Raw genomic sequence first — 26,935 nt, 5'->3', positions numbered from 1 at the left:
ATTGTGTTAACTATTTCTGTGCAATATTCATTCTTTAAGCACAGTTGTAACTGTAGTTTTGATTGAAATATTAACCTATAAGTGATCTGGAATATGAAAATAAACATTCATCACAGAATTTTTTTTTTTTTTTTTTTTTTTTTTTGCTCTTGAGAGAATAGGAAATAGGTTGATTTTTTTGGCATTAGTAAGATATAGGTACATTGCAAAAAATTATGCTAACTAGCTAGCTTAAGAATATATGTACATATAAAATGACAGGGTGATAAATTTATTAGCCAATTTGCTATTTGTTATAAGGAAGTTGCTGTCTGGAAAGGCTTCAGAACCCTGTCCAGCTCTACCTCCCCTTCTGACTTTTCATTTCCTGTGTCTGGGAACCTCATTGCCTTCTCTCATGGTCATGTTAAGTAATTATTCTCATGTGAGGTTACTCTGCTAACCCTCGGCATTTGGCTCACAGCACAGTTATTCCCGCGTCAGTAATGGAGGATGGAAACCGTCCATCATTGTGAGACTGTTCCCATGGCTGAGAAGGGAGAGATGGTTTCAGTCCCGTTCTTGTTAGTAAAGTGTTGAGATGTAAATAGATTCATGGCTGTTGATATTCCCCCATCAATGAGTTCATTTAGCTCACTGGAAGAGTTTGCTATATTCTAAACTTAACATAAAATAACGATGCAGGAAAGTTTTAGGTTTAAGAAAAGAATTTTCACATGATACATTGTGTGTGCCTTTGTGTGCTTGTGTGCATGTGTGTGTGTGTGTGTAAATGTTGCTCTGATTTCAGCATTCTGATCAATAAAAGCAGTTTGGGCCATTTTATCCTGAAGTATTTCTATAGGGTAGTCTTGTGAGTTGCTTGATTATTATACAAAGTGTGTGCAGTTAGTACAAAGAGTGTGCAAACTAAAATGAAGGGGGCTAGGGAATCAAGTTTGTTGTCTCTGAAGTTGATTTTGAGACTAGAGTGGTTAAATAAACACTATTCTAAGAAATTCCATCAAAATAAATTTGATATACTGCCAGAAATTCTACAACTGCCTTCTGGATCTACCACATTCTCTTGGGAGTTAGAACTACTGCTTTCTATAGCTACAATTTTATTTTTAACTAGGTCTAGTTTTTGTTGGAAAAACTGTCCTAAGATTAAAAGTTAATAGTTGAAATTAAATTTAATAATAAAACTGAATGTATCATTTGGCATTAATTTTTGGTAGCCTTGGGTTTAAATTTGAACATCAAATATTATACAAAACTGCATGCTCTGAATCGTCTATTTAAATTTGGTGTGTTTTTGCAGAAGAGCAATCTGGAAAAAATAAAATAAATAAATGTGGAAGGTTTGAAGCCCTCAATGTTCTTGAGCTCAGGAACCTAAAATCAAATGTGGCCTCAGGAAGACTTAATATTATTTTTGGATTTGCACATTTAGAGGTCACTTCTCAGAACTTAAACACCTCTAAGAGTTTTACTGACATTCTAACTTTTAAAACTACTTCCTTGGAGACCAGTAGTAAGAGAGGAAGCAAGTCAAATCTTGCATCTCATACTTGCCCTAAACATGAGATTCCTATTATTTTAGATCAAATTTATACTAGAAGGCAATAGAGATGGCAACTCATTCACCACTTGTTTACTCAGTGTTATTAGGTCTTTCTTCTCCAACTGCTCTTCATTTATTCAATAAAGACATTGGGCAAATAGCAGCAAACAAAACGATATCTTTGCCCTCGTGGATTCTGGTAGAAGAGCAAGACAAAAAGGGAGATAAGTAAATAAATACATAGTCTGTAAGATAAGTGCTAAGGAGATAAGTACAATGGGGAAAGGGAATGGAAAGAAGAGAGATGGGATATTGAGTGGGTGACCTCAACACAAGGTGACAGTTGAGTAAAAACTTAAAAGAGATGAAGGCGCAAACCATGCCACTATATAAGGTAAGGGCATTCCAGTTAGAGGAAATAGCAAGTGCAAAGGCCCTGTGGTGGGAATGTGCCCGGAGAGTTAAAGGAAGAGCAAGGAGGCCTTGGTAGTTGAGTGGGAGAGAGAGAGAGAGTAATGGCAAACGAGATCACAAGGGTTTGAAGGTGGAGCAAGAGCAAGGGAGAGGTAGAACACCTACGCCCTGATGGTATGGTGACTATATCATCTATTGTCCAAACAGGACAATTCTGAGTGTGAAGGGAGACACTATCATTAATTATGTCAGGACAGTAGGCACAAACCAGGACTGTCCTGGGTAAACAAGGAAAACCTATACACCTTTAAAAAGTCTTTGGCTTCTTTCTCTGAATGAGATAGGAAGTTTTTGGAAGGTTATGTCTGGGTGAGTGACATGATCTGATTTACATTCTAGCAGGAACATTCTGGCCAGGCACGGTGGCTCACGCCTGTAATCCCAACACCTAGGAAGGCAGAGGTGGGAGGATAGCTTGAGCCCAGGAGTTGGCTGCTATGTTGAAAAGTATTTCCTAAATCAATGAAGGGAAAGTATTCAATCTTAAAATATGTTACATATACTAATATAGAACATGAGAGTATTACCTAAAGCATAGTGATTACTCTATGCCAAGCTAAGTCACGTGACCCTCCCAACAAATCTATGACATGCTACTGTTGCCTGAATTTTAAAATGAAAAAAGTAAGGGCAAGAGTGTTAAGTAACTTCCTCAAAGTCACACAGCTAGAAATGGCAGGTCCAGGATTTGGATCCAGCCTGATCCCAGAGGCTGTAGTGTTAGCCAGCCTGCCACTCTATTCTTCCACACACCTCATAAGACAAACCTTATAATTACCAAAATGTCATCCCTAGCACAAATAGACTTTCAAAGACTGTTCAAAGAAGAAAACTTCCCTTTTATCTTCTCCACTAAATCCAACAGCTTCATTAGTTCCTTCTTTAAGACAGAAGTAACACATTGTAAAGAAAACCTGTATAATAGAGATTGCACTCCAAAATAGCATCTATGTTGTAAATCTTACAGATGGCCTTGGGACATCTGGTGAACAGGATTTCTGTAGCCTGTATTCATTGTCATGTCAGTAAGGTCAACTGACAGGAGGAGAGCCAGAAAATAAAAAATAAATAAACTGAGAGGAAAGATTGAGTTATTTGATGTACTAATTACCTCGACACATCTGCTCAGAGAAATGTGTTTTGCCAAATGAGTGGCTCATCTAGTTGTCACTTGAAAGGCGAGGCAATTTGTGGACAGGATATAGAAGAATGAATGCCTATGGCTAGCCCATAGTTTCAATTAGGATAGAAACATCAGGCTTTACTGATAAAGCTAGAGGTTGCATTTCTAGACCTTTCTCCCTGGGTGTTTACCAGATGCTCAGGAGTTAAAAGGAGGGTGTGGAAGCATAAGAGATAACATTTGTGGATATGTCTAAACTGATCATTAGAAGCCAGGAATCCTCAATTTTTAAAGATTTGCATATAAAGTATAACTTTTATGAAATAGTTCCATTAAATCTAATGCATAATGAACTTCATTATTAATTCCTAATTTTAAAAGCAACAAATAAAGAAAACATTACTGAGCATTTTTTCAATGTCAAAAATATTGCTTATCAAAATATGAAAGGTAATGGATACATGTTTCTTAAGAAAATATTGAATAACACATTACACCTCATCCCACATAAGTTTTACATCACATAAAGAAATTTGCAGAATGTCTGTACAAAAAAAAACTCTCACCACTGTGGACTTTTAGTTTGAAAAAAGATTTAAAGCTCAGTTTTCACCAAATAGAAATATCTAGAATACAGCAAAGTTTCTCTTTTCAAATGGTATCATTTATGTCGTAAGTATGGTATTTCACTGCATATTTTCATTGTTTCCACAAATTTTACTTGTTTATAGAAGCTAAATCTATGGAAATTCGGGTTATGTTATATCATATAAGAGTTTTTTAGGCTGGGCGCGGTGGCTTACGCCTGTAATCCCAGCACTTTGGGAGGCCGAGGCGGGCAGATCGTGAGGTCAGGAGATCGAGACCATCCTGACCATGGTCAAACCCCGTCTCTACTAAAATACAAAAAATTAGCAGAGTGTGGTGGCACACACCTGTAGTCCCAGCTACTCAGGAGGCTGAGGCAGGGGAATCGCTTGAATCTGGGAGACAGAGGTTGCAGTGAGCCGAGATCGCACCACTGCACTCCAGCCTGGCAAAAAGAGCAAGACTCCGTCTCAAAAAAAAAAAAAAAAGAGTTTTTTAAACATTTAAACGTGATTGAAATATAGCATACATACAGAATAATGTGCCTAAGCATCAGGTTTGTTAATTTTCACAAAATGGACACATGTGTAACTAGGATCAACAAACAGAGCATTACGAGCACCCAGAACTCTCCCAGTCACTACACTAACCCTTAAGCCACTCACTTTCCTGACTTCTAACAGAATGAATTTGTTTGCCTGTTTTTGTGCATGTGGAATCCTATGATGCCTGTATGTATTATGTCTGGCTTCTCTTACCCAGCATTATGTTTGTAAGAGTCATCCATACTGTTGCATTCACTTATAGTTCAATCGTTCTCATTTTTGTATGGTACTTCACTGTGTGAATATCACACTTTATCAATTCTACTAATGATGAGCATTAAATAGTTTCTAGTTTTGAGCTATTCTGAATAGTGCAGATATGGACATTCTCCTATGCATCTTTTTTGTATATATACATTTGAATATCTATGTACATATATAGATATAGAAACCTATAGATGTGTATATGATATATGTGATATTTATGTATCAACATATATAGCCACATACTAAATATATACTTCTCATATAACTTTTCCTGATCATAACCCTTTTATATTTTACTATTCAGTAATGTTGGACAATTAAATTAGGGTATGGAACAAAATTAAGAACTAGGTAGAAGAATTATTTTTATTCTTTTTTTAGAGATGGGGTCTTGCTTCATTGCCCAGGCTGGTTTCAAACTCCTGGCTTCAAGTAATACTCTCATCTCAGCTTCCCAAATGACTGGGATTTCAGGTATGAGCCACCATGCCCAGCCAAGAATTCTTTTTTAATTCTAAAAGTTTAAAGACCTATATGGCCTGTGTATGAACCTGGTCCATGGTAATTATTTGCCTTTCAAGAAAATCTATTATCTGCCTTCATAATGGATAATTCCCAAATCAGGTCACACATTGACTAAGCACCTATAGAAAACACAGAGGAATCTAGGATAACCATGCCTTCAAGTTGCTCACATTCTGTTTGAGGATACAAGCAAATATTCAATAAAGTTGGCCTGGATACCAGCAGAGTTTTATACTCAAGTATTCTCTTGGACTTTATGAAACCCCAAAACACAAAGATAATATTTTTCATTTGAAATACCCCTAAAAATGTTCATTGAAAGTAGAAAAACTGGCATCTTAATACAAGATTGCTAGGGTAGGGAGGGTTGTCATAGAAATTTACCAAATTAGAACACATGAAGACAGAGCTAAAAGAAAAATTTTGTTTAATATCATCAGCAAAATTTGCATTTGCAACATCCCAAAAAGAAATTTTATTTATGAAAATCCACTGACCACCTATGAAATTGAACCATCCTACAATGTAAATACTACATACTCCCAGGAAGGCATTCAGAACTCTGTGAAATGTCTGAGCACTGGATTTTTGCAATCTTATGAATAAGAGTTTAAACATAAGTGAGTCATTGACACTTTTCCTGCTTTTTGTTCTGAGGAAATAGCTTCACAGTAATATTTTGATTAATTTTATGGAGCAACTTCAGAATCATCTCCAGCTCCTGCACCATCATAAAGGAAGTCAATCTAGAGGGACTGGTATGCACTAAGGTGATATTCCAGAGCCCATTTTCAAGCACTGCTGCTTTCTCTCCTGGGTGAGGCTTGATTGCCTCACCCAGGGGCCAGCAAATAACACTCAGTGGGCCAAATCTGGCCCACCACCTGTTTTTGTAAATGAAGTTTTATCGGAAGACAGCCATACCTTTTGCTTACGTATTTTCTATGGCAGCTTTTGAGAGTAGTTTCAACAAACACCATATGGCCCAGAAAGCCTGAAATATTTACTATCTGTGGGCATTTACAGAAAAAGTTTGTCAAGCCTGGTGGCATCTCACCAACTGCCCTGCCCCTGCCTCTCATCCCTGCCTCTCATCTACCTCCACTTGGTCCCATGGAAAATCAAAGCTCAAGATCTGAATATTCATAAATGTGAATAAGACTTCATAACCTTTTTCTCTTTTTAATAGAGATGGGATTTCATTATGTTTCCCAGGCTGATCTTGAACTCCTGACCTCAAGCAATTCTCTTACCCCAGTCTCCCAAAACACTAGGATTACAGGCATGAGCCTCTGTCCCCAGATACTTCATAACCTTTGATATGTTTAAGTGGCTAATCCCTTAACCTCAAAAATAAATGGGCATAATCTCAAGAAATCAAAATATATTTTATTTTTTAAAATGCTTTGCCACTGATGTTGAATAAATCACTTGACCTCGCAAGTCAATCTTTTTCTTTTCTTTTTTTCTTTTTTTTTTAAGAAAGGGCCTGACTACTACCCAGGCTGGAGTGCAGTGCCATAATCACAGCTCCCTGCTGCCTCAGCCTCCTGAATCCAAGCAATCTTCCCACCTAAGCCTCTCAAGTAGCTGGGACTACAGGCACATGCCACCATGACCAACTAATTTTTTAAAATTCTGTAAAAATGGGGTCTCACTATGTTGCCCAGGCTGGTCTCAAACTTCTGGACCCAAGTGATCCTCCCACCTTGGCATCCCAAAGTGCTGGGATTATAGGCATGAGCTACCACCACATTCAGCCTCAAGGCATTATTTTTATTTGAAAAATAAATAAATTATGAAGGGTCCATTTCATGGCATCTCACTAGGCATAATGACACAAAGTAGGCCTATTCCTAAGCTGACAACCAACATCAGTTACAACAACCAAGGTCTTCTCTCTTCATCTTCTCGACTTATGTCAGTAAACAACAGAACTTTGGTCTCATGAGAGGTCTTGGCAACCACAAGTCATGTGTTTTCTAATCAAAATTGAACAATTTTTAAACTCTTTGTCACACATTTAGAGATATTCAATACATTGTCCTTCAGGTAATTAAAAGCAGCCCTAAACCAAGTGATCCGATTTTTGGGTAGCCATTTATGTTACAGTTAAGAAAAAGAGACCAGGTGCAATGGCTCACATCTGTAATCCCAGCACTTTAGGAGACTGAGGTGGGCGGATCATGAGGTCAGGAGATTGAGACCATCCTGGCCAAAATGGTGAAACCCCGTCTCTACTAAAATACGAAAAACTAGCTGGGCATGGTGGTGCGTGCCTGTAGTCCCAGCTACTCAGGAGGCTGAGGCAGGGAAATCGCTTGTACCCGGGAGGCAGAGGTGCAGTGAGCCACAATCATGCCACTGCACTCCAGTATGGTGACAGAGCAAGACTCTAACTCAAAAAAATAAAATAAAATAAAATGGAAAAGGATACTATGAAGATTTTTCATTTTTTTTAGGAAAACTTCATACAAAAATATAGTTACTCTCTAAAAGTCTTTTTTTTTTTTTTTTGAGATGGAGTCTCGCGCTGTCAGCCAGGTTAGAGTGCAGTGGCACGATCTTGGCTCATTGCAACCTCTGCCTCCTGGGTTCAAGTGATTCTCCTGCCTCAGTCTCCTGAGTAGCTGGTATTACAGGCACCAGCCACCATGCCCAGCTAATTTTTGTATTTTTAGTAGAGACAGGGTTTCACCAGGTTGGCCAGGCTGGTCTCGAACTCCTGACCTCAGGTGATCCACCCACCTCGGTCTCCCAAAATGCTGGGATTACAGATATAAGCCACTGGGCCCAACCTCTAAAGATCTTAAAGATAAAGCTTTACATACTTGAAGTTAGTCAGAAAATCACAACACTTTATATTTCTTAGGATGGTCCAATTGAATTACATGATCATAACTAAAAACAGATGAATTTTCTTACCTCTATGCTATAAAAATCAGGAACTATTTCTTTGATAATAGACAGAAAGGCCAGGTCACAGACAAAGGGGAAAGTGGGGAATAAGATGAGAAAAATTCCATATTCCATTTTTTAACACTAGGTATATGTGTGTATGTATACATGTTATTTTTTGTGACACAGATGTTCTCTGTTTACATTAGGTTTTTCCAAACCTTTGGCAGTCAGACACGGTGATTCACGCCTTAATCCCAGCACAATGGGAGGCCAAGGCTCATTTGAGCCCAGAAGTTTGAGACCAGCCAGAGTAACATGATGAAACCCCATTGCTACAAAAAATACAAAAATTGACTGAGTGTGGTGGCGCCGTGCCTGCAATCTGAGCTAAGGTCAAGGTTTCAGTGAGCCATGATTGCCCCCACTGCACTCCAGCCTGGGAGGGGAAAAAAAAGTTAGGAGGAAAGAACAGGAGATCTACAGGGGATGGAGGAAAGAAAGCAGAGTTGGGTGGTGAAGACCCATTCTTAGAATTCAACCAGGTCATTCTGCCAGCACCCAAAGACATTTCATATATATTTGAGGAATAAAGGGAGGGAGCATGGACTCTCAAAATGCAAGCAGTCAACATCTGTAGTTCCAACTATGAAAGCAGCTTGAAGAACTAGAGCATTGACCTATTCACAATTTTTGCAGAGGCACTCATTCGGATCAGCCCTCCATGCAGGCTGGTGTAAGATCCTCTCAGTATCTATGACCAAAGCCAATCTCTCCTGTGGTTTTGAAATTCTTCATTTTTTTGCAATAGCTCTAACAAACCCTCATGAAGTAATAAACATTTAGTTTCTTTGTAGAAATGACACAGAAGAAAAAGCTAGTATTAAAACTGAAGATACACTGAAGTGTATTTTTCTTAGTCAGAAATTTTGGATAAATGAATGAGTGGAGAAAAGCAGGTGCCTTAGGGCTCAATATTTGTCCTTCAATTACTTTTTTGGTTGTGATCCTTGGTACATGCCACATTCTGTTCAGACTCCCTCTTCTCTGCTAAAATGCATGCCTGTGCAGGGGCAGTTCCCAAGCTAGTAGTGGGTACACTCTCACACATTTATGCCTTTGCTATTCAATAAATTAGAGAAAATTCTAATTTTTCATGTTTTAAATAAGGAATATATTCAAATGGATCAAAAATCAAGAAAATAGAATGTTTTGAATAGGGAACACATTCAAATGGATCAAAAATCAAGAAAACACAAAAAGGTATATATAGAAGTTCCTCTTAGACCAGTCCTGATCACCAAATTTCCCCCACTCCACCCTCTATAGAGAATCACCTTAAAAGTTTCTTCTATATCTTTCTAGTGTTTCTTCATGCAAACAAAAGAAAATTCGAATATATATTTCTATTCTCTCCCTTGTTTATTATACAATGTTCTGTACATTGCTTTTTTGAATGACAGTATACACTGGAGATCTTTGAATATCAATATATAAAAAGCTGCCTCATTTTTAAAATAGTTTCATAGTATCCCATTGTGGGAGAGTGCCATAGGTTATATAATCAATTGTTCCAGTCTTTTGTTTTTGCAGACTATGCCACAATTGTAACCATGTGCATGTCATGTTTATATGTATGGGTACAGCTGTATGAGAAATTCCCACACATAGGATTCCTGTGCCATAGGTCAAGTGTCTGTATTACTTTGACAGATATTACCAAATTGTCCCCCATAATAATCGTGCTTTCACTCCCACCAGCAATGTAGGAGTCCCTATCTCCCCACCGCCTAAACATATTTTCAGATTAGGTATTTCTCTTTACTATAGATTATCTTAAACAGAAAATGTCAGGGAGGAAGTCTTTGTTTTTGTTCCTATATACTAAGATTGCTTACAAAAAATGGTGAAAAAAATAGAAAACTAATTTTGGAAAATGTATTGGGTCACTGAATCAAATGCCCAATAATACTTTAATGTGTCATTTACTTTTGCAAAAGTATACATTTTTACCCAAAATGAAGAGGATACTAATTCAGGAAAGTATCATCGAAAATTAGATATTTTTTCTACTGAGGCAATCACTGATTGTCAGTAGATTCTACACACTAAATTATTTCAGAATTTATACACCTGAAAATTATCAAATATATAAACTCTAATTATTGTACTATTGATAATTAGAAAAAGGATTTGTAAAGCATTTATGTCAATTTTTCCCAGTCTATTATATATCAAAAAAGTACTCATAATGGAACCAAATTATTTTTGTCTTCAACTTGAACAGCTTTTCAATATTTCAAGTTGAAACCAAGATAAGCCTGTACATTGAGGCTGAAGAATTATACTTTTTTCCAAATATAACAGTTTTGAAAACCAATTTATGAACTGTAGTAGCTAACTTCCAAACAGTTTTGACTCCCATTTTTTGACATGGATCAGAATGAAAAACTAAGAAGCCAATATCCAAACTTCACCCCAGACCTTTCTACTGTTCAGGCAGTAGTTGAAGACTGAGACAGATGTTCTGAATGACAACTTTATGGTGACAACTCTGTGTTAATGTCATGTGATAACATGTCTGTAGCTTTTTTGGAAATAATCTAGGATGACAGAATGGCAAGTATCTCTTCAAAAATATGTATTTATCCTAATAGCTGAAATACTTTATATTTTAAGACTGGTATAACTTTTTTTTCACTTATTTAGTTTATAACTTCATGTAGTGTGAATTCAGCCTCAAATTGACTTTAATTTTTGAAAAAAATTTTGGGCCTAGTCAAAATTAAAAACTTTTACTCTGTAAAATACCCTGTTAAGAGCACAAAAAGAAAACAGCCAGGTACAGTGGTTCACGCCTGTAATCCCAGCACTTTGGGAGGCCAAAGCAGGCAGATCGCTTTGAGCTCAGGAATTCAAGACAAGCCTGGGCAACATGGCAAAACCTCATCGCTACAAAAAGATACAAAAATTAGCCAGGCATGGTGGCATGTACTTGTGGTCCCAGCTACTCCAGAGGCTGAGGCTGGAGAATCACTTAAACCTAGGAGGCAGAGGTTGCAGTGAGCTGAGATCACACCACTGCATACCAGCCTGAGCAACAGAGTGAGACCCTGTTTCCAAAAAAAAAAAAAAAAAAAGTTTATCTAGAATATATAGAGAATTCTCAAAACTCAATGGTAAAAAAAAAAAATGAATAATCCAAATAAAAATTGGAGAAAATACATGTCAGAAATTTTACTGAAGGGCACATGTAGATGACAGATAGGCACATGAAAAGATCTTCTACATCATTAGCCATTAGGGAAATGCAAGTGAAACCACAGTGAGATATCACTGCACCCTATCTGAATGGCTAAAATGTTTTCTTTTTTTAAGTGACAACACCTAATTCTGGAAAAGACGAAGAGAAACTGCTAGTGGAAATGAAATGGAGAGCCACTCTAGAAAAGAGTTTGACAGTTTCTTTTTTCTTTTTTTTGAGACGGAGTTTCGCTCTTGTTGCCCAAGCTGGAGTGCAATGGTATGATCTTGGCTTACTGCAACCTCCGCCTCCTAGGTTCAAGTGATGGTCTGCTGCCTCAGCCTCCTGGGAGTAACTGGGATTATAGGCATGCAGCACCATGCCCAGCTAATTTTTGTATTTTTAGTAAAGACAGGGTTCACCATGTTGGTCAGGCTGGTCTCAAACCCCTGACCTGAGGCAATTCACCCACCTCCGCCTCTGATAGTGCTGTGATTACAGGTGTGAGCCACCCATCCTAGCCGGCAGTTTCTTATAAAACTAAATATGCAATACCATAAGGCCCAGCAGTTGCACTCTTGAGCATTTATCCCAGAGAAGTGAAAATTATGTTAATGCAAAAACCTGTACATTGCTCTTTCCCCGGGCTCCCAGTATCCTGGCAGGTTCCTGAATATTTGTCATAGCAATAAGCTAAAGGCCCTGGAAGAAGTGAAGTTGGGAAACTGTGGATTGCCAAGACTCAAGGAAGGACTGAGGTGTCATTTACTTTGAATGAAGATCTAGCAAATATTCATGACATTGGTGGAAAAGCAGCTTCACTCAGTGCCCATAAAGAACATCCATTTGTCTTGCAACATGTTGGAGGACAGATATTAGCAATATTTACTGAGGGTTCATCATATAAGCTGTCTTTGGAAGGAATAGTGGTACAAAGAGCTGAATGCCAACCAGCTGCCGGTGAAAACTATATGAGATTAAAAAGACTGCAAACAGAAGAATCTTCCAAACCTGTAAGGATATCACAACAACTGGACAAAGTTGTAACTGCCAGTTTCGAACCTGTTGCTAATCATCAATACAATACTGAATATGAAAGGAAAAAGAAAGCAGATGGAAAGCAAGCTCCAGTTAATAAACAACATGTTTCAGAAATGCTATTTTCAGCCTTTGAGAAACATCAGTATTATCATTTTAAGGACTTTGTGGACATCACAAAACAACCTGTGGAACCTAACGGAACTCTTAAAAGAAATAGGTTTTCAGAATGTAAAAGAGATCCACAAAAACACGTGGGAGCTGAAGCCAGAGTACAGACATCATCAAGGAGAAGAAATGAGTGATTAAGACGGCTCCTAGCCAGCATGTTAGTGAAACAACTAACAGCTATGCTAAGCAAAACATGTTGATACTGGAAGGCTTGAACACCATATGTTAATAGGGGTTAAGTGACAAGACTTTCCTTCCTCTTGGTAAATTTTCTAAACCTATAATTATTGTAAACTTTCTTCAGTGTTTTTTGAGGAGAAAGAACAAATTTATTTAAAGACTTAACTTGTATTAAACCAGATTATTCACAGTGGGAATAAGGGCTTGAGGATTAAGAGGATTTCTCTTAAATATTAGCTTTTAGCATGTAAAATTAGGAAATGGTTTTTAAATGAGGACTCTCTGCCCTTGCTGTATCTCTGAGGAGCTGAGGTAGTACAGATTCAAGAACAGCATAGTAAGAAAAAAAGTCAACTACAGAAACTTAAAATGAATAAAAAGCCAAATTTCCTTATTTTAAGAGAAAAAAAAAAAAACCCTGTACATTAACACTCACAGTAGTCTCACCTGTAACAGCCAAACCCTGGAAACAACTCAGATACTCTTCAATGGGTGAGTGGTCAAACCAACCATGGTACATCCATACCAGCGACTACTACTCAGCAATGAAAGGAAACAAGCCATTGATACACACAACGATCTGGATGAATCTCCAGGGTACCATCCTGAATGAAAAAAGCCAATCTCAAAAGATTGCACACTATATTACTCCAGTTATATAACATTCTTGAAATGACAGAGTTATAAAGATGGATAGCAGATTAATGGTTGCCAGGGGTTAGGAATGGCAAGGGGAGAGGAGGGAAATGTGGGTAGAAGAGGACATCAAAAGGGATCCTTGTGGTGATAAACCTGTTCTGTATCTTGACTGGTGACAAATACACAAACCTACACATATTACTCAGTTGCATAGAGCTAAATACACACAAATTAGTATATGTGAAACTGAGGAAATACAATAATATTGGTAGATTATATCAACATCAAAAAAATGGTTGTGCCATTTTACATTCCCACCAGATTTATATGAGAGTTTTAATTTCTCCACATCCTCACCCCAACACTTATTATTGTCAGTCTTTTTCATTATAGCCATTCTAATAGTGTGCAGTGGTATCCCATTGTGATTTTAACTAGCACTTCCCCTAATGGCTAAGGATATTGAGCATTTTCTATATCCTTACCTACTTATATATCTACTTTAGTGGCAAGTTTATTTAAATCCTTTGCACATTTTTAATTAAGTTATTTGTATTTATTTTAGTTGTAGGAATTCTTCATATAGTCTAGATGGAACTCCTTCATCAGATGTATGATTTCCAATTATTTTTCCCAGTTAGTGAATTTGTTCTTCTTTTCTTCATGTCTTTTGAAGGGCAACTTTTTTTTTTTTTTTTTTTTTTTTTTTTTTTAGATGGAGTCTCTGTCACCCAGGCTGGAGTGCAGTGGTGTGATCTTGGCTTACTGTAACCTCCGCCTTCTGGGTTCAAGTGATTCTCATGCCTCAGCCTCCCAAGTAGCTGCGATTACAGGCATGAACAACCACCCCTGGCTAATTTTTGTACTTTTAGTAGAGACGAGGTTTCGCCACATCGGCCAGGCTGGTCTCAAACTGCTGACCTCATGTGATCTGCTCACCTTGGCCTCCCAAAGTGCTGGGATTACAGTAGTGAGCCACCAAGCCCAGCCTGAAGAGCAGAAATTCTTATTTTGATCAAATCCAGTTTATCAAATTTTTCTTCTATGGATCATGCCCTGATGTCCTATCTATGAAATCTTTGCCTAACCCAAGATCACAAAGAATTTCTCCCATGTTTTCTTCTAACAGTTTTAGAGGCTTCGCTCTTACATTCAGGTCTATAATCTTCTCTGGTTAAATTTTTGTGTATGATATGAGGCAGGATTCTAAGTTGATTTTTTTACATATGGATATTCAGTTTTCAACACCATTTTTTGAAGACTTCTCATTGAATTTCCGTGGACCTTCATTAAAACTCAATTGACAATAAATGTAAGGACTTGTATCTAGACTTTCTTTCTGGTCCAATGACCTGTGTTCTACTGTTATGCCAATACCATCCTGTCTTAATTACTGGAGCTTTATATTAATAGTAAGTTTTAAAATAAGTACTATAAGTTCTCCTACTTTAATTTTTGTCAAAACTGATTTGGCTATTCTAGATCCTTTATATTTTTAAGTAAATTTTATGTTGAATGTGTTAGTTTCCTTTGATTTAGATAGGAATTGCACTGATCCTTTAGGTGAATTTGGGGAGAATTTCCATCTTAATATTGATTCTTCTTTTGTTAAATGTATTCTCAACTATTTTATTCTTTTTTAGTGCAGTTTTGAATGGATTTTTTTTTACTTTTGTTTTTAGATTTTTCATGGCTAGTGTGCAGAAATGCAGTTGTTTTCTGCATATTGATCTTGTATCCTATGACTTTGTTCAAGTTCTATTTCTTTTGCACCATCAGCTTTTTCCTGAGAATGTGTGACGGTGAAGAGTACAATGACTTTTAGGTAGTTTGGTGCCACTGTCATGATTCATGCAAAGGCACCAGCAGTTTACCCATCGTTGCTTTTGTACTAACAGTGCAAATGTCAACCAGTGAAAAAAGACAATAATCTCTGAGTGTTACCTTGATTTTGCAGACCTCACGGAAGGTTCCAAGGTTCCCCAGTGGTCTGCAGACAACACTGAGAGAACCACTGATCTAGATCAGGGGTCTCCAACTCCCAGGCTATGGACTAGTACTGGTCCGTGGCCTGTTAGGAACTGGCCACACAACAGGAGCTGAGTGGCAGGCAAGCGAGTGAAGTTTCCTCCATATTTACAGCTGCTCCCCATCACTCACATTACCTCCTGAGCTCTGCCTCCTGTCAGATCAGCAGCAACATCAGATTCTCATAGGAGTATGAACCCTGTTGTGAACTGCACATGCAAGGGATCTAGATTGCACATTCCTTATGAGAATCTAATACCTGACAATCTGTCACTGTCTCCCATTACCCCTAGATGGGACCATCTAGTTGCAGGAAAACAAGCTGAAGGCTCCCACTGATTTTATATTATTATGAGTTATATAATTTTTCCTTATATATTGCAATGCAATAATAATGGAAATAAATGTAATATGCTTGAATAATCCCAAAATTATCCTGCCCTCCTGCCAGGTCCGTGTAAAAATCATCTTCCACAAAACTGGTCCCTGGTGCCAGAAAGGTTTGGGACCAATGATCTAGATGGTCTCCTAGCTCCCATCCAAGTGTAAAATGCTATAATTTCTAAAACCTGAGATAAACAGTGTTTACCAGATTCGTCTTTACAACATTTACTTAAATGGCTAGTTTTCTTGGCAATCAATATTTCTTAGGCAATTGCTACATGTGGAAAAATGTATCTAGTCCTTTGAGAGAGATGGAAAGGAAATAGAACACTGGTCCTAATCTCAAGAAAATGGCAAAAGAAGGCTCTCTGGGTAGGTAAGTGTCTAGGAAAGGAACCCTGGTGTCACTGTAGGCTGATTATATTTGACCTCAAATTTGTATATCTTTTGTTCTACTAAAAATAAACAAAATGCTTATAGTAGAGATACAATATACATCAAACCTCAAGACTAGAAGTAAAACTAGGCGAAAATACATCATTCTAAACTAGTACAACCTAATGTTTCATTTCCAAATGACCTTAAGACATAAAGTAATAACTAATTTTTACAACTTTTCCCAAAAGCTTTAATTCTATATTATTGTTTATAACAGACTCCTGGTTGGAAGCTTAAAATAGCCACTTAACTGCTATTTTTTCTACATTTCATATATAATTCAAATTGTGAATACAATATGATGCTTACAGGTCACTGGATGAATTTACTATATATTTTAGCTTTTCCTTTGAGAGTAATGAAATATTGTTCATATATTCAAGGTAAATAAATAGTTTCAAAGCTTCAGTGGGATTCCCCAAGTCCTGACATCCTTAATCTTTTTAGGTAGAAAAAAAAAGGACTAAAGCACTCTTTCATGTGAAGAATGAAAAGAAATTGAGAAAGCAAAATTAATTTACAGTACAGGGAAGCAGGGAAGGGTAAAGGTTAGTTTAGGGATAAATTGAGTTAATAATAGTTTCAGAGAAACTAGTTACAGACTAGAGTTCTGATATGAAAATAATCAGACAATTTCAGAGCTGGCAGAGAATTCAGAGAGTATCTATTTCTAGCCTAACATTCCTTCTTTGGCAGAGGAGGGAGCTAAGTATTTCTAACCTCTACTTCAGTAGGTTCCATCCTTGCATCTCTGCATTCAACAGAACTTTTGTGGTTTTAGTACTCTCAACATCACAAATTGCATTTCCCTAAAAGACAGCCTGGCTTCTAAAACTTTAGTGAGTGAATTATTAAAATGTACGCCATTCTTATCTGAAGTTCCATAACATGATTAGTAACAAAGCCATCCTGACTTTGTCTTTCTATTTTGCTTTATGCCTCAACTATGAGTAATTGTGAAGTTTTATTTTCTAATTAATTTCTGTTATTAAATATTCAAAATCACCTCGACCGTATTTACTATCAAGTCAGCTAGAGCATCAACTTTATTCCACTTTATTCTTCTTTTCCCAAAATACACATATGGCATTATTTTGCTCATGCTGCATATCGTATCTTTGCTGGCTCATTGTTTCCATCTACACTCAGGATAATTGTGACCATATGACAAACTTTACAATAAAGAACTCAAGTTTCTTCAGAACGTATACATTAGATCATTAAATCAGCCGCATGCTTTCAAATATGCCATTTGTTTTCCCTATTTCCTATTCATCATCACCTACATCACTGATAAGATTTTGAGATCCACTACCTAAGTCTGTATGTGGGGATCTCCACTAGTCTGTTTCGTCTTATTTTGTTCTGCCTTGGTTTTGCCTGCCTGTTTCTTTTAAATAGGCACTACCATGTCCTACCATAGAGACTGATGTTTAAAATCAACTATAAAACTTTTCCATTAGATTTTGGGACTTATTGCATGTCCGGTTCAGAGCACACCATTTCTACAAAGGAAGCTCTGACCCAGATACACAATAAGGCCCCAAAATGTGCTTGTACATTGTTACGGCAAAATACAGGGCTTCACATGAACAATCTTTCCTCTATTCCAGAAAAATCAGAGTTTTTTCTTCCTAGCATAAATCTTCTCTCCATTATGAATTAAACCTTAAAGTACTGACACACACAACCAGCACAAACCTTACAATTTCAATATTGAGGATATCTAACTTTTCTTCCTAAAGTTCCATTCTTCTCCATCTAATGATCCTTTGGTTGTATGCTTACAAAATAAGTAGAAGCCTCAAGTTTCTCACTTCTGGATTGATATTCTTACAACAAAGAGAGTTATTAAAAAGAGATGTTTCTTTTGATTCCTATCCTTCAGGTGACTGAGACTCTCAGGGGTGATAAGCCTATATCTTGGGTGAACAGTCTTTCCTTGAAGAAATAAATCTTCACGGCTCTGAAACTCTGGCTTTAAAAAGTTCTTTTCTCCTTGTTTCCTCTCATCCACCTTGTTATTAACATTTATATATTTCAGATTCTAAAAAGTTAAGACCTCAGCAGAAACTGAAACACAGAATATTCAATAGTGAAAGATGTGGTTAAGTGAGTAGCAGCAGTTTCATCTCTTTCCATCTAAATGCATTTTAGCAAGAAGCAGTCCCCCAGAATCCATCTCCTACAGGAACTAAAGTTTGTGATTTGCTATAGATGAGGTCCTGTTATAAGTGCTTTTCATGTATTAACTCATTTAATACATCAACCATATGCATGGGCACTCTCTTTATCTGCAGTTTTCCAGAGGAACAATCAACGTGTCTAAGTCACACCAGGGGACAAAGCCACCCGAGCCTGTTATATTTACTGTTAGGTTGCACCACCCTCTCTTTCTGTGGAACACCCAGAGAAGATTGCTTAGAGCTTCTTGAGGAGCCATTATTTCTGCCTATCTTCTGGAACTGAGTTCCTAGAGAGCGGGGTCTTTTGTTCCTGTGTGGCCTGCCACCAGCCTGTACCTGGTGACCTGGACCATGGGTGACCATAACCATGAACCATCAATAGTTATGGTTCACACTTCCAGATACTCACTTCTGCTAAGCCTTTCCTCTGGACTCTCTTTTCTCTGGCCCATAATCCTCTGCAGTTGCTACCAGAACAATCTTCATTTTATAGAAGAGGAAATTGACAGGCACAGAGGTTAACTAACAAGCCAATGTCACAAGGTCAGGAAGACAGCAGAGCTTGGGGTCAGTCTGCCCAAGGAGTCCAGCTTCAGGGCCCACACTCTTAGCTACTGTGCCAGGCAAGCTGTCTTGATTAAAAGGAGGACTTCTCCATCCCCCAGCTCATGGAGGGCACCCAAGACCAGAGTCAAAACCATTTGCAGAATTTCTTCTCTACTCTGCATTAATCATACATCCTGAATTCTTGGACTGGTCAGAGGGCAAGAGCCTGTTCAAAGGAAAAAGTGTAAGGATAGGGGATAGGGTAGACGCCATAACTTTTATGACATTTGTATGAACGCTCTGTCTCAATCCTGAAGCAATTACATAACAAAAGCATAACAAAAGAGCAAAATCTATCCTTGGTCACACACAGTGACTTATTTTGTAGTATCTGATTTGAGATCTGCAGTGGCCAGAGAGCATGTTCTCATAAATGGCCTATCCTGGGTATCACAAGCTTTATAATCATCTCAGTCTGTGCTGTTGGAAGATGTTTTTGATTGCTACTGAGTCGACTAGGTACCAACTTTTACATCCCAGTCCCTCCCCCAGAAAGAAAGAAAAACCTCAGAAGCTCAGTTTTGAAGGCTGATACCTGGTCAGTCATGTCCAATTCCAAGTGACCCTATAATAATTCATATTGAAGGGAAGAGAAGATTTTCTTTGCTTTGAAGTTTGCAGCTATTACAGACTGTACTTGTAAATCCCTCCTTCCTGTCTAGGACGGGTAGAAGATAAAGGAGAGGAGAAGAATCCCTCGGCCTCACAGGATGGGGTGAGAGGAAAATTAGCACAATGAAAAATACACCACTTAGTTTTATATGTACCATTTTAAGATGCCATGACAATAACAACAGTAACATCCAAGTAATAGGATTAAGTAGCAGGGGATATTAACATCTGGAATGGATAAAGAGGCATAAGTTCATTTATATTATCTTCTTTTTACGGTTGTGCATAAATGATATGTTTCAGTTTATGATTACAAATTATAGCAATTCAAAATAACTAACATTTGTGTGGTATATGTTCAGTTTGCAGGATTCTTTCATATGCATTATCCCATTTGAGCCCCACAAATGGGTATCATATCTCTGTGGCAATATGAGAACTATCCACATAACAAATACACAGACACAGACTTACAACAGAGAACTGGCTTACCCAAGGTCACACAGTTAGAAACAGGCCAATCTTGTACTTGAACCTAAGTCTTGTAGGTTCACAACCATCTTGAATATAGGGGAGAATAGCCTTATTTTGTAGTGCTAAGCTGGTGAGGCCTGGGGTAGTAGATATTGTACTGTGACTTCATGTGCTGATGTCTTCAGGGACTACTTGGGTGAGAGTGTAAGGGGATGCAGGCTACATGGCCCTAAACTTTTCTTTTTTTTTAGATAGAGTCTCGCTGTGTCACCCAGGCTGGAGTGCAGTGGTGCAATCTCAGCTCATTCCAATCTCCACCTCCCAGGTTGAAGTGATTCACATGCCTCAGCCTACTGAGTAGCTGGGACTACAGGTGCACACCACCATTACCAGCTAATTTTTGTATTTTTAATAGAGATGGGGTTTCACCATGTTGGCCAGGCTGGTCTCAAACTCCTAGCCTCAAGTGATCCACCTGCGACAGCCTCCCAAAGTGCTAGGACTACAGGCGTGAGCCACCATTCCTGGCCCTAGATTTTTTATTTCTTATGACTATATTTTGTACCTTTTTCTGCTCCTCCTGTTCCATCTGGCTGTCAGCTGTGATTTTTGCTCACCACAGTGCCTCTAGAGCAGTTATCCTCAAAGTATGGCTGGTGAACCAACAGCATTAGCATCACCTGAGAACTTGCCAGAAATGCAAATTCTCAGGCCCTGCCCCAGACCTACTGAATCAGAAACTCTGGGGATGGGGCCCAGCCATCTGTGTTTCAATGAGCCCTCCAGGTGATTCTGCAGCTGCTAAGTTTTGAGAGCTGCTTCTCCACAGCAATGACTCCCAACCTTGGCTGTCCTTGGGAATCCCCTGGGGGGCCTTAAGACTACTAATGCCTATGTCTCAACTCCAAATATTCTAATTTCATTGGAGTAGGACACAGTTTTTTAACCTCAGTGCCAGTGACATTTTAGGTGAGATGATTATTTGTTGCGGCGGGGGTGGTCTGGCCTGTACATTGCAGAATGTCTTGCAGCATCCCAAACCTCTACCCCTAGATGCCGAAAGCACACCCACCCCCAGCTGAAACAGGCAAAATTGCTCCCTGGTTGGTAAGCACTGGCCTAGGGTGATGGCCAAGGAACTGGGATATTTAAGAGCTCCCAAAATAATTATAATATACAGGCAACACTGAGAACTATGCCTCTGGAGAGTTTCTATTAATGAACAGCTGTGGATGTACAATGGGCTAGAGCCCAGTAAAAGCTAAGCTTTACAGCAATGGGTGAAAAGTAAATCCCCCTGTGGTGAAGACTCAGGCAGTTTACTGAGGACTAAAGCACATGAGTTTTAGGGCATAAATTTCACAATTACTTGGCTCCTTACATTTTTGTTTACTTTCTGGTTGTCGGGTATATTCCAGAAAACTGATGTAAACAGGTATATTCCCCATATTTAAGAGGTCCCAACCAAGTGAGATCTTGTATTGCACTAACTATAGTGATGAATGTACATCCTGCATTTGGCTCTATCCATTCTAAAAACAGGGTGCATATCAGTGTATCATATGGTACAAGTTCTTACCTAAATCTGTTTTTGACGGGTTAAAAAGTGCAGCCTGTCAATTTTATGATGTTGATTTTTATACAATCCAAATCAGCCACACAAATGCAAAATTTCTGTATTAACCTGTGCTGTTTAGAAGTGCTTTCATTTTCAGGTGGGGATCAGGGGCTTTAACTATATTTCAACTATAGAAAAATCTGCAGAGACAGAACAAAGGCATGTAAAATCCTTGCTCAGCAGATTGCCTCCTGCGTCTCCATGATTCTTTCTGTGGTGTTCTTCCGTGATCTACTTGAGAACAGAAGAACATGATGTGCATTTAGACCACAAGATGTGCCTCACCTCCAAGGGCTTGCCCTGCAGCTCTTAGGAAGGTGGGCAGTCTCATCACAGCCCAAAGTGAGGTATCTTTAAGCAAAGAGTGAGTGGCAGCCTCTCTTCAGCCTAGACTCTTAAATAGCACAGAATTTTCCCACTACCTCAAACAACTCAATGGCAGGCTTCTTTCAACATAAAGAGTGGGAACACTACTTTGAGACACTGATAAACAACTTTCAAATAGAAAATAAATTACAAGATGAATGTATGTTCAGGGCAAAATTGGTATGATCTCATTTCAAACTATGAAAATATTGCCCTGATTTAATGAGTTGGGGTCATAGAGTCATCCAACACCTACTATGTGCTAGGTACTGTGTAATGCCCTTGAAAATTATAAATATGAGGGTGGCAAATTATAAATATGAAGGTACATACACTCTTTTGTAGCAAAAATAAGCTATGACTGACCTGAGGTGTCCGATTAACCCTTTGAACCAATGCGACTTGTCAGTTTGTCAGACTCATTTGGTTTTTTTTTTTTTTTCACTCACAGGAGCATGTTAACATTAATGAAATTAGTGAGTTTTTTGCCATGGTCTAGGAAGTATTCTTCTAAACAGTTACCTATTTATTCCTCTCCTAGTCTATTTCATTAACATGCTTTTAAAAATCAAAACCTTTTAATTAAGCAATAGAATTGCTCTCCAGAAAACTACTCCGGGAAAAAAAAGATCATAATAGATTACTAAAAGATATTATTTCCATATATTCCCACTTATTTTTTCTTTTTCTTTTTCTTTTTTTTAAAGGCATATGCTTCTATGTATGTAGCATGTTTTCCGAAAGAAAACACACTTAGCAATTAACAGTGGTTGCCTTTGGGCAGGGAGTTTGGGGGCCTTCACTGGAAAGGAGACTTAACTTTTCATTACGTAAGCTTTTATACAGCTTAATTTTTACCATCTTATGTATTATATTTTTAATTTTAAGTGCTAGTAAATAACAGGATGCATTCCCAATAGTCCTTCAGAAGCTCCAAAGTGCTTCTGCTAAATAAGAGAAAACAAAGTGAGCTCCACTGTTTGCCTCCTTGAGGCCTCCTGCTTTTGCTACAACAGAGCAAGCTGAAAGGAGCCTTTGAATGTAGAACTGCTCTAACACTATTTCCATGGAAGAGATTAACAAACAGGTTCTACTTGAGGTTAGATAGTTAACAAGGGCCTCTTTGAGGAAGCCACATAGAACCAGAGTGGAAAAGGAAAAAAGGGGGACATTGCCTAGAGTCAGGGGCCTAATTTCCTCCTAGCAGCATTGGACACTTACTACCCATACATCCTTTCAGAATGAAGGAGTTACAAGTTAGGGAAGTCTACACAGTGATTACACCTAATAGCATTCTCCAGTGATTTCTTTCCTGCCCCTTTATCTATAACTCCCAACAAGAATCAATGCTCACTCCTAGGAAAAAGAAAAATACCACCACCACCAACACCCCTATTTGTCTCAAAGAAAGACAATTCCATGATCTTTTTGCTGCCCACTGATTCCATGTCGTCTTTCTTTTCTGTCCTTCTTTATGCCTAACCCTAACTTAATCCTAATTAAAAGTTTAAGGAAGCATGTAAAAGGGAAGAATGTAATTGAGAGGGGAAGCATCTGAGAGAATCCATGTTCAGTTGTGGTTTTTCTGGATCATTTTCTTAGCACTCGCCACTTAATAAGGATTTCACAGTCTCCCTTATTAAGCAAGAACATCTTTTTGTTTTCTCTCATTGTTAGATGTGTGAATTGGGAAATCCATTAATGTGGATATCAGGGTCCTCTTAATCTCCGGGAATGAACAAACAAACAATTCAGCTGCTCCAGAGCATATGCCGTCACAGTGCCTACACTGTTTTAATTACATATCTGTGGTCTTTGAAGAATTATAATTCTGGGCCAGAATTCTACATTCTTATTCTATAAAAAGTAGTTTTCAGGTTTTCTTGTTTTGATAGGGTGATTCATCCCAGAAATAGTGTTTTATGTCTTTACTTGCACCAAGCATTAATAACCAGCAGTCAGCAATGGCATAATTATTTGTCAGCTTCATGAAAACCAAAAGAAATGAATGCAGTATTTGTGCGAAGAGTTGTGTGGTTGTCCTTGGACAAAAGTTTATGAGGAAATTTTGAGAGGACAACAATCGAGACTATTTATAGTGAGATGAAGAAGAAACCAGAGGCACAATTGGATTGAAGAAAAAGGTTCTTTTCGAAAACTATTTAGAAGAAAGGGAACTAAGCTTGAAAACTAAAGAGAAAAAACTTTGTAAATAAGTCCTATAGGGTCTTAGCCAAAATAACAGAATGAGAGATTGCACTGTGTAACCAAGTTCTCAAAATGCGTAGATTCTGATTCTTTATCTGCAGGGTACTGGTTTCCCAATTTCTTTCAATGGACTCGTGTTATGGACCATACTGACCATGAAATTAAACCTCACATCATCTTTTGGAAATAGTAGAACAGAAATTCAAAGTTTTTCTTAGGGTTACTATGGCAAAAAGAACTTTTCAAAAGAAGAAAAAAAGGCGTGTTTGTCAAGTTAGGAGGATACTGTTTCCTAGTGAGTTAAGTTTAAATTGAGTCACTAAACAAAAAATTAAAAAGGAAATCAATACCATTTTACACTTGAAAAGGCATCATATGTTCAGCAGGAACTTTATTCCCCCTTTTAGTAACTGAGCTATTATTTAAGCCCATGCTCCTAGTATAATACCTAATTAGACAAATACAGAGTACTGGTAGCTATTGTTATGTGTTTGCTACCCATCACAGCCACTAGAGGGTGTCCACTCTTGCCTTGCAAACAAGATTGGAAAATGTCAACATGGAAGAACAGATTTTTCTGCAAATGCTACAAACAGATCAAGGTAACCACATTTGTCTGTATAGTAAGGGGACCGTTTGAGCCTAAATAGGGAAAAACCACTTACATCACATCTACCGAAGCAGAGTTAGCCCCTTAAGCGCAGAGGATAAGGTAAGTTCAAAGTGGCTTTAGGTAATAGACAGTTGCCAAAATTAGTAGCTTCTCCACCACTTTGTTTTTTTCCAGTATTCTCCCTCACCTTTCATTCATAGTTTTGGCTGCTTGTCAGGAGATAATATAACCTGCCAATGCCGGTATTGAAATGATTTGCTTTACTCATGGTTTAGTAAGCATAGATAAAAAACCATTGCCTGCTTCTCAATTGAGCTGTTTCCCAGAACCCCAAACTTTTGCTACTGTTTGAAAAGTAGGCAGCATGACTAGCTGATGTGAGATCAAAGGCACATCTCTTCTGTTATTAAATTGTATTATATAACTATAATATATTTATTATATATTAAGTATGTATTATATATTAAATATATATCATAATATATTCATGTTACTACATACTAATAATTATATTCCCTATATCTTTCCAGACTAAAAATTGCTGAGGCCTTAAAATGTGAAAGAAAATAATAACAATAGTAATACTCTTTTGCTACAGTGCTAACTGAAAAGCACAGTGACTAAAATTTAGAAGTTGGGACGCATAACTAGAAATGTAAGTGCCCCCATGCTCCATGCCAGCTCTACCATTTCTTACCACTGTGTCTCCTTCTTTCAGCTGCTGGCTGGGCGCTGGCCTTTTGATCAAAATGAATTTGGCGTATTTCTTTGCAAGCTGTTCCCCTTTTTGCAGAAGTCCTCAGTGGGGATCACCGTCCTCAACCTCTGCGCTCTTAGTGTTGACAGGTAACGTGGTTCTTTCCCTTTGCTCTTTGCTAGGCTTCAAAAAGCATTTTTCTCAAAAAGAGGAGAGGTCAAGAGAATTGGTGCCCAGGACAGTTGTTAATTAGCTTCAAGTGAATTAAAACATTTTAACCATCTTGCTTTTACTGTTTAAAATTGCCTTCCACATTTGTTGATTATTAGCCATCTTTGGATCAGGCAATTATGTACCTAGAGCATTTTATCAATAATACCCATTTAACACCCTTTTGGCAACAAAGGAAAAATTAACATATTAGATGAAATAAACTTTGTGAAAAGGAGATTCCAGGATATGCAAATCCTGTATTTCACCTGTAAATTTATCATTTAAAAAAATGATGATACTGTTCAATTATATCTGTAATGTTAAATTACTTGAGTGAGTGGTAAGTGACCATATTGCTATGTTCTTCTCCCTGTCTTTTTGAATCCCTGAAATGTTTCATAAGTTTTAAAAAGAGAGCAAAACCAGAAGCATCCCTTTATCCATTTCTGAAACACCCATCAAATATCCTGAAGTCCTTCCAGAATCTGCACACATGATCATTAAGAGTTCTCAACAGAAGCCCTTCTGAATTCTGTGAACTTCTAAATGGTATTTTCTTTACCTTCTGGTTTTCATAGCATCAGTTATAAAGAAGGAAATTACAAACTTTATAACACATTCTGTGGTGCTCTTTTTAATATAATTTCACACAACTAGTGTATAATGGCCTATTTAACTGGCCTATATACAATTTAGAAGAGGTTTCTATTCTAACTCGTTCTCTGACAATCACTTTATGAGGGAACCAGAGTCTCCTAATTATAGAAATAAAAGGCCCACTCTCCTAAAGAACATTAAAGTGTTTACAGATATTCTGTTAGTTTACACTTACATTATAGTTAGGACCAAAATTGTTACTGTTAAAACATAAAAACGTGCATTCAGTCAGTAATTAGAATGGTATCCTTGATATAAATTTATGGTAGCTGGACACAGTGGCTCACACCTAGTAATCCCAGCACTTTGGGAAGCCAAGGTGAACTGCTTTCTTGAGCCCAGGAGTTTGAAACCAGTCTGGGTAATACAGTATAACCCTGTCTCTACCAAAAATATTTAAAAAAAAGCTGGACATGGTGATGCATGCCTATAGTCCCAGCTATTTAGGAGGCTGAGGTGGGAGGATCACCTGAGCCCAGGAATAAATAAATAAATAAATAACTAGGAAACACAAAATAAAACTGTTTAGTATTATTAAAAATAAAAAACAAAAAATAATTTCATTAGTAATTTAAACTGTAATCATACTGTTGACAA

General features: G+C 37.8%; 1 protein-coding gene and 1 pseudogene across 2 annotated transcripts in view; both read left to right on the top strand.

Annotated features, from left to right (window-relative positions):
- Nucleotides 1-26,935, top strand: part of EDNRA (endothelin receptor type A) — a 61,863-nt gene that overhangs the window by 11,781 nt on the left and 23,147 nt on the right. For both annotated transcript variants that reach the window (XM_012454017.2, XM_012454018.2), the window contains one exon: nucleotides 25,490-25,617. In XM_012454017.2, the coding sequence (XP_012309440.1) occupies nucleotides 25,490-25,617 (128 nt within the window). The remainder of the gene's footprint in view (nucleotides 1-25,489; nucleotides 25,618-26,935) is intronic.
- On the top strand, nucleotides 11,825-13,753 carry LOC135277812 (general transcription factor IIF subunit 2-like; annotated as a pseudogene).

Source organism: Aotus nancymaae, unplaced genomic scaffold (assembly GCF_030222135.1).
Source record: "Aotus nancymaae isolate 86718 unplaced genomic scaffold, 86718_ANA_hifiasm-v0.15.2.pri h1tg000033l, whole genome shotgun sequence".
Taxonomy (NCBI): Eukaryota; Metazoa; Chordata; class Mammalia; order Primates; family Aotidae; genus Aotus; species Aotus nancymaae.
Note: the sequence above shows the minus strand (reverse complement) of the source record. Positions and strands in the feature narration are given on the sequence as shown.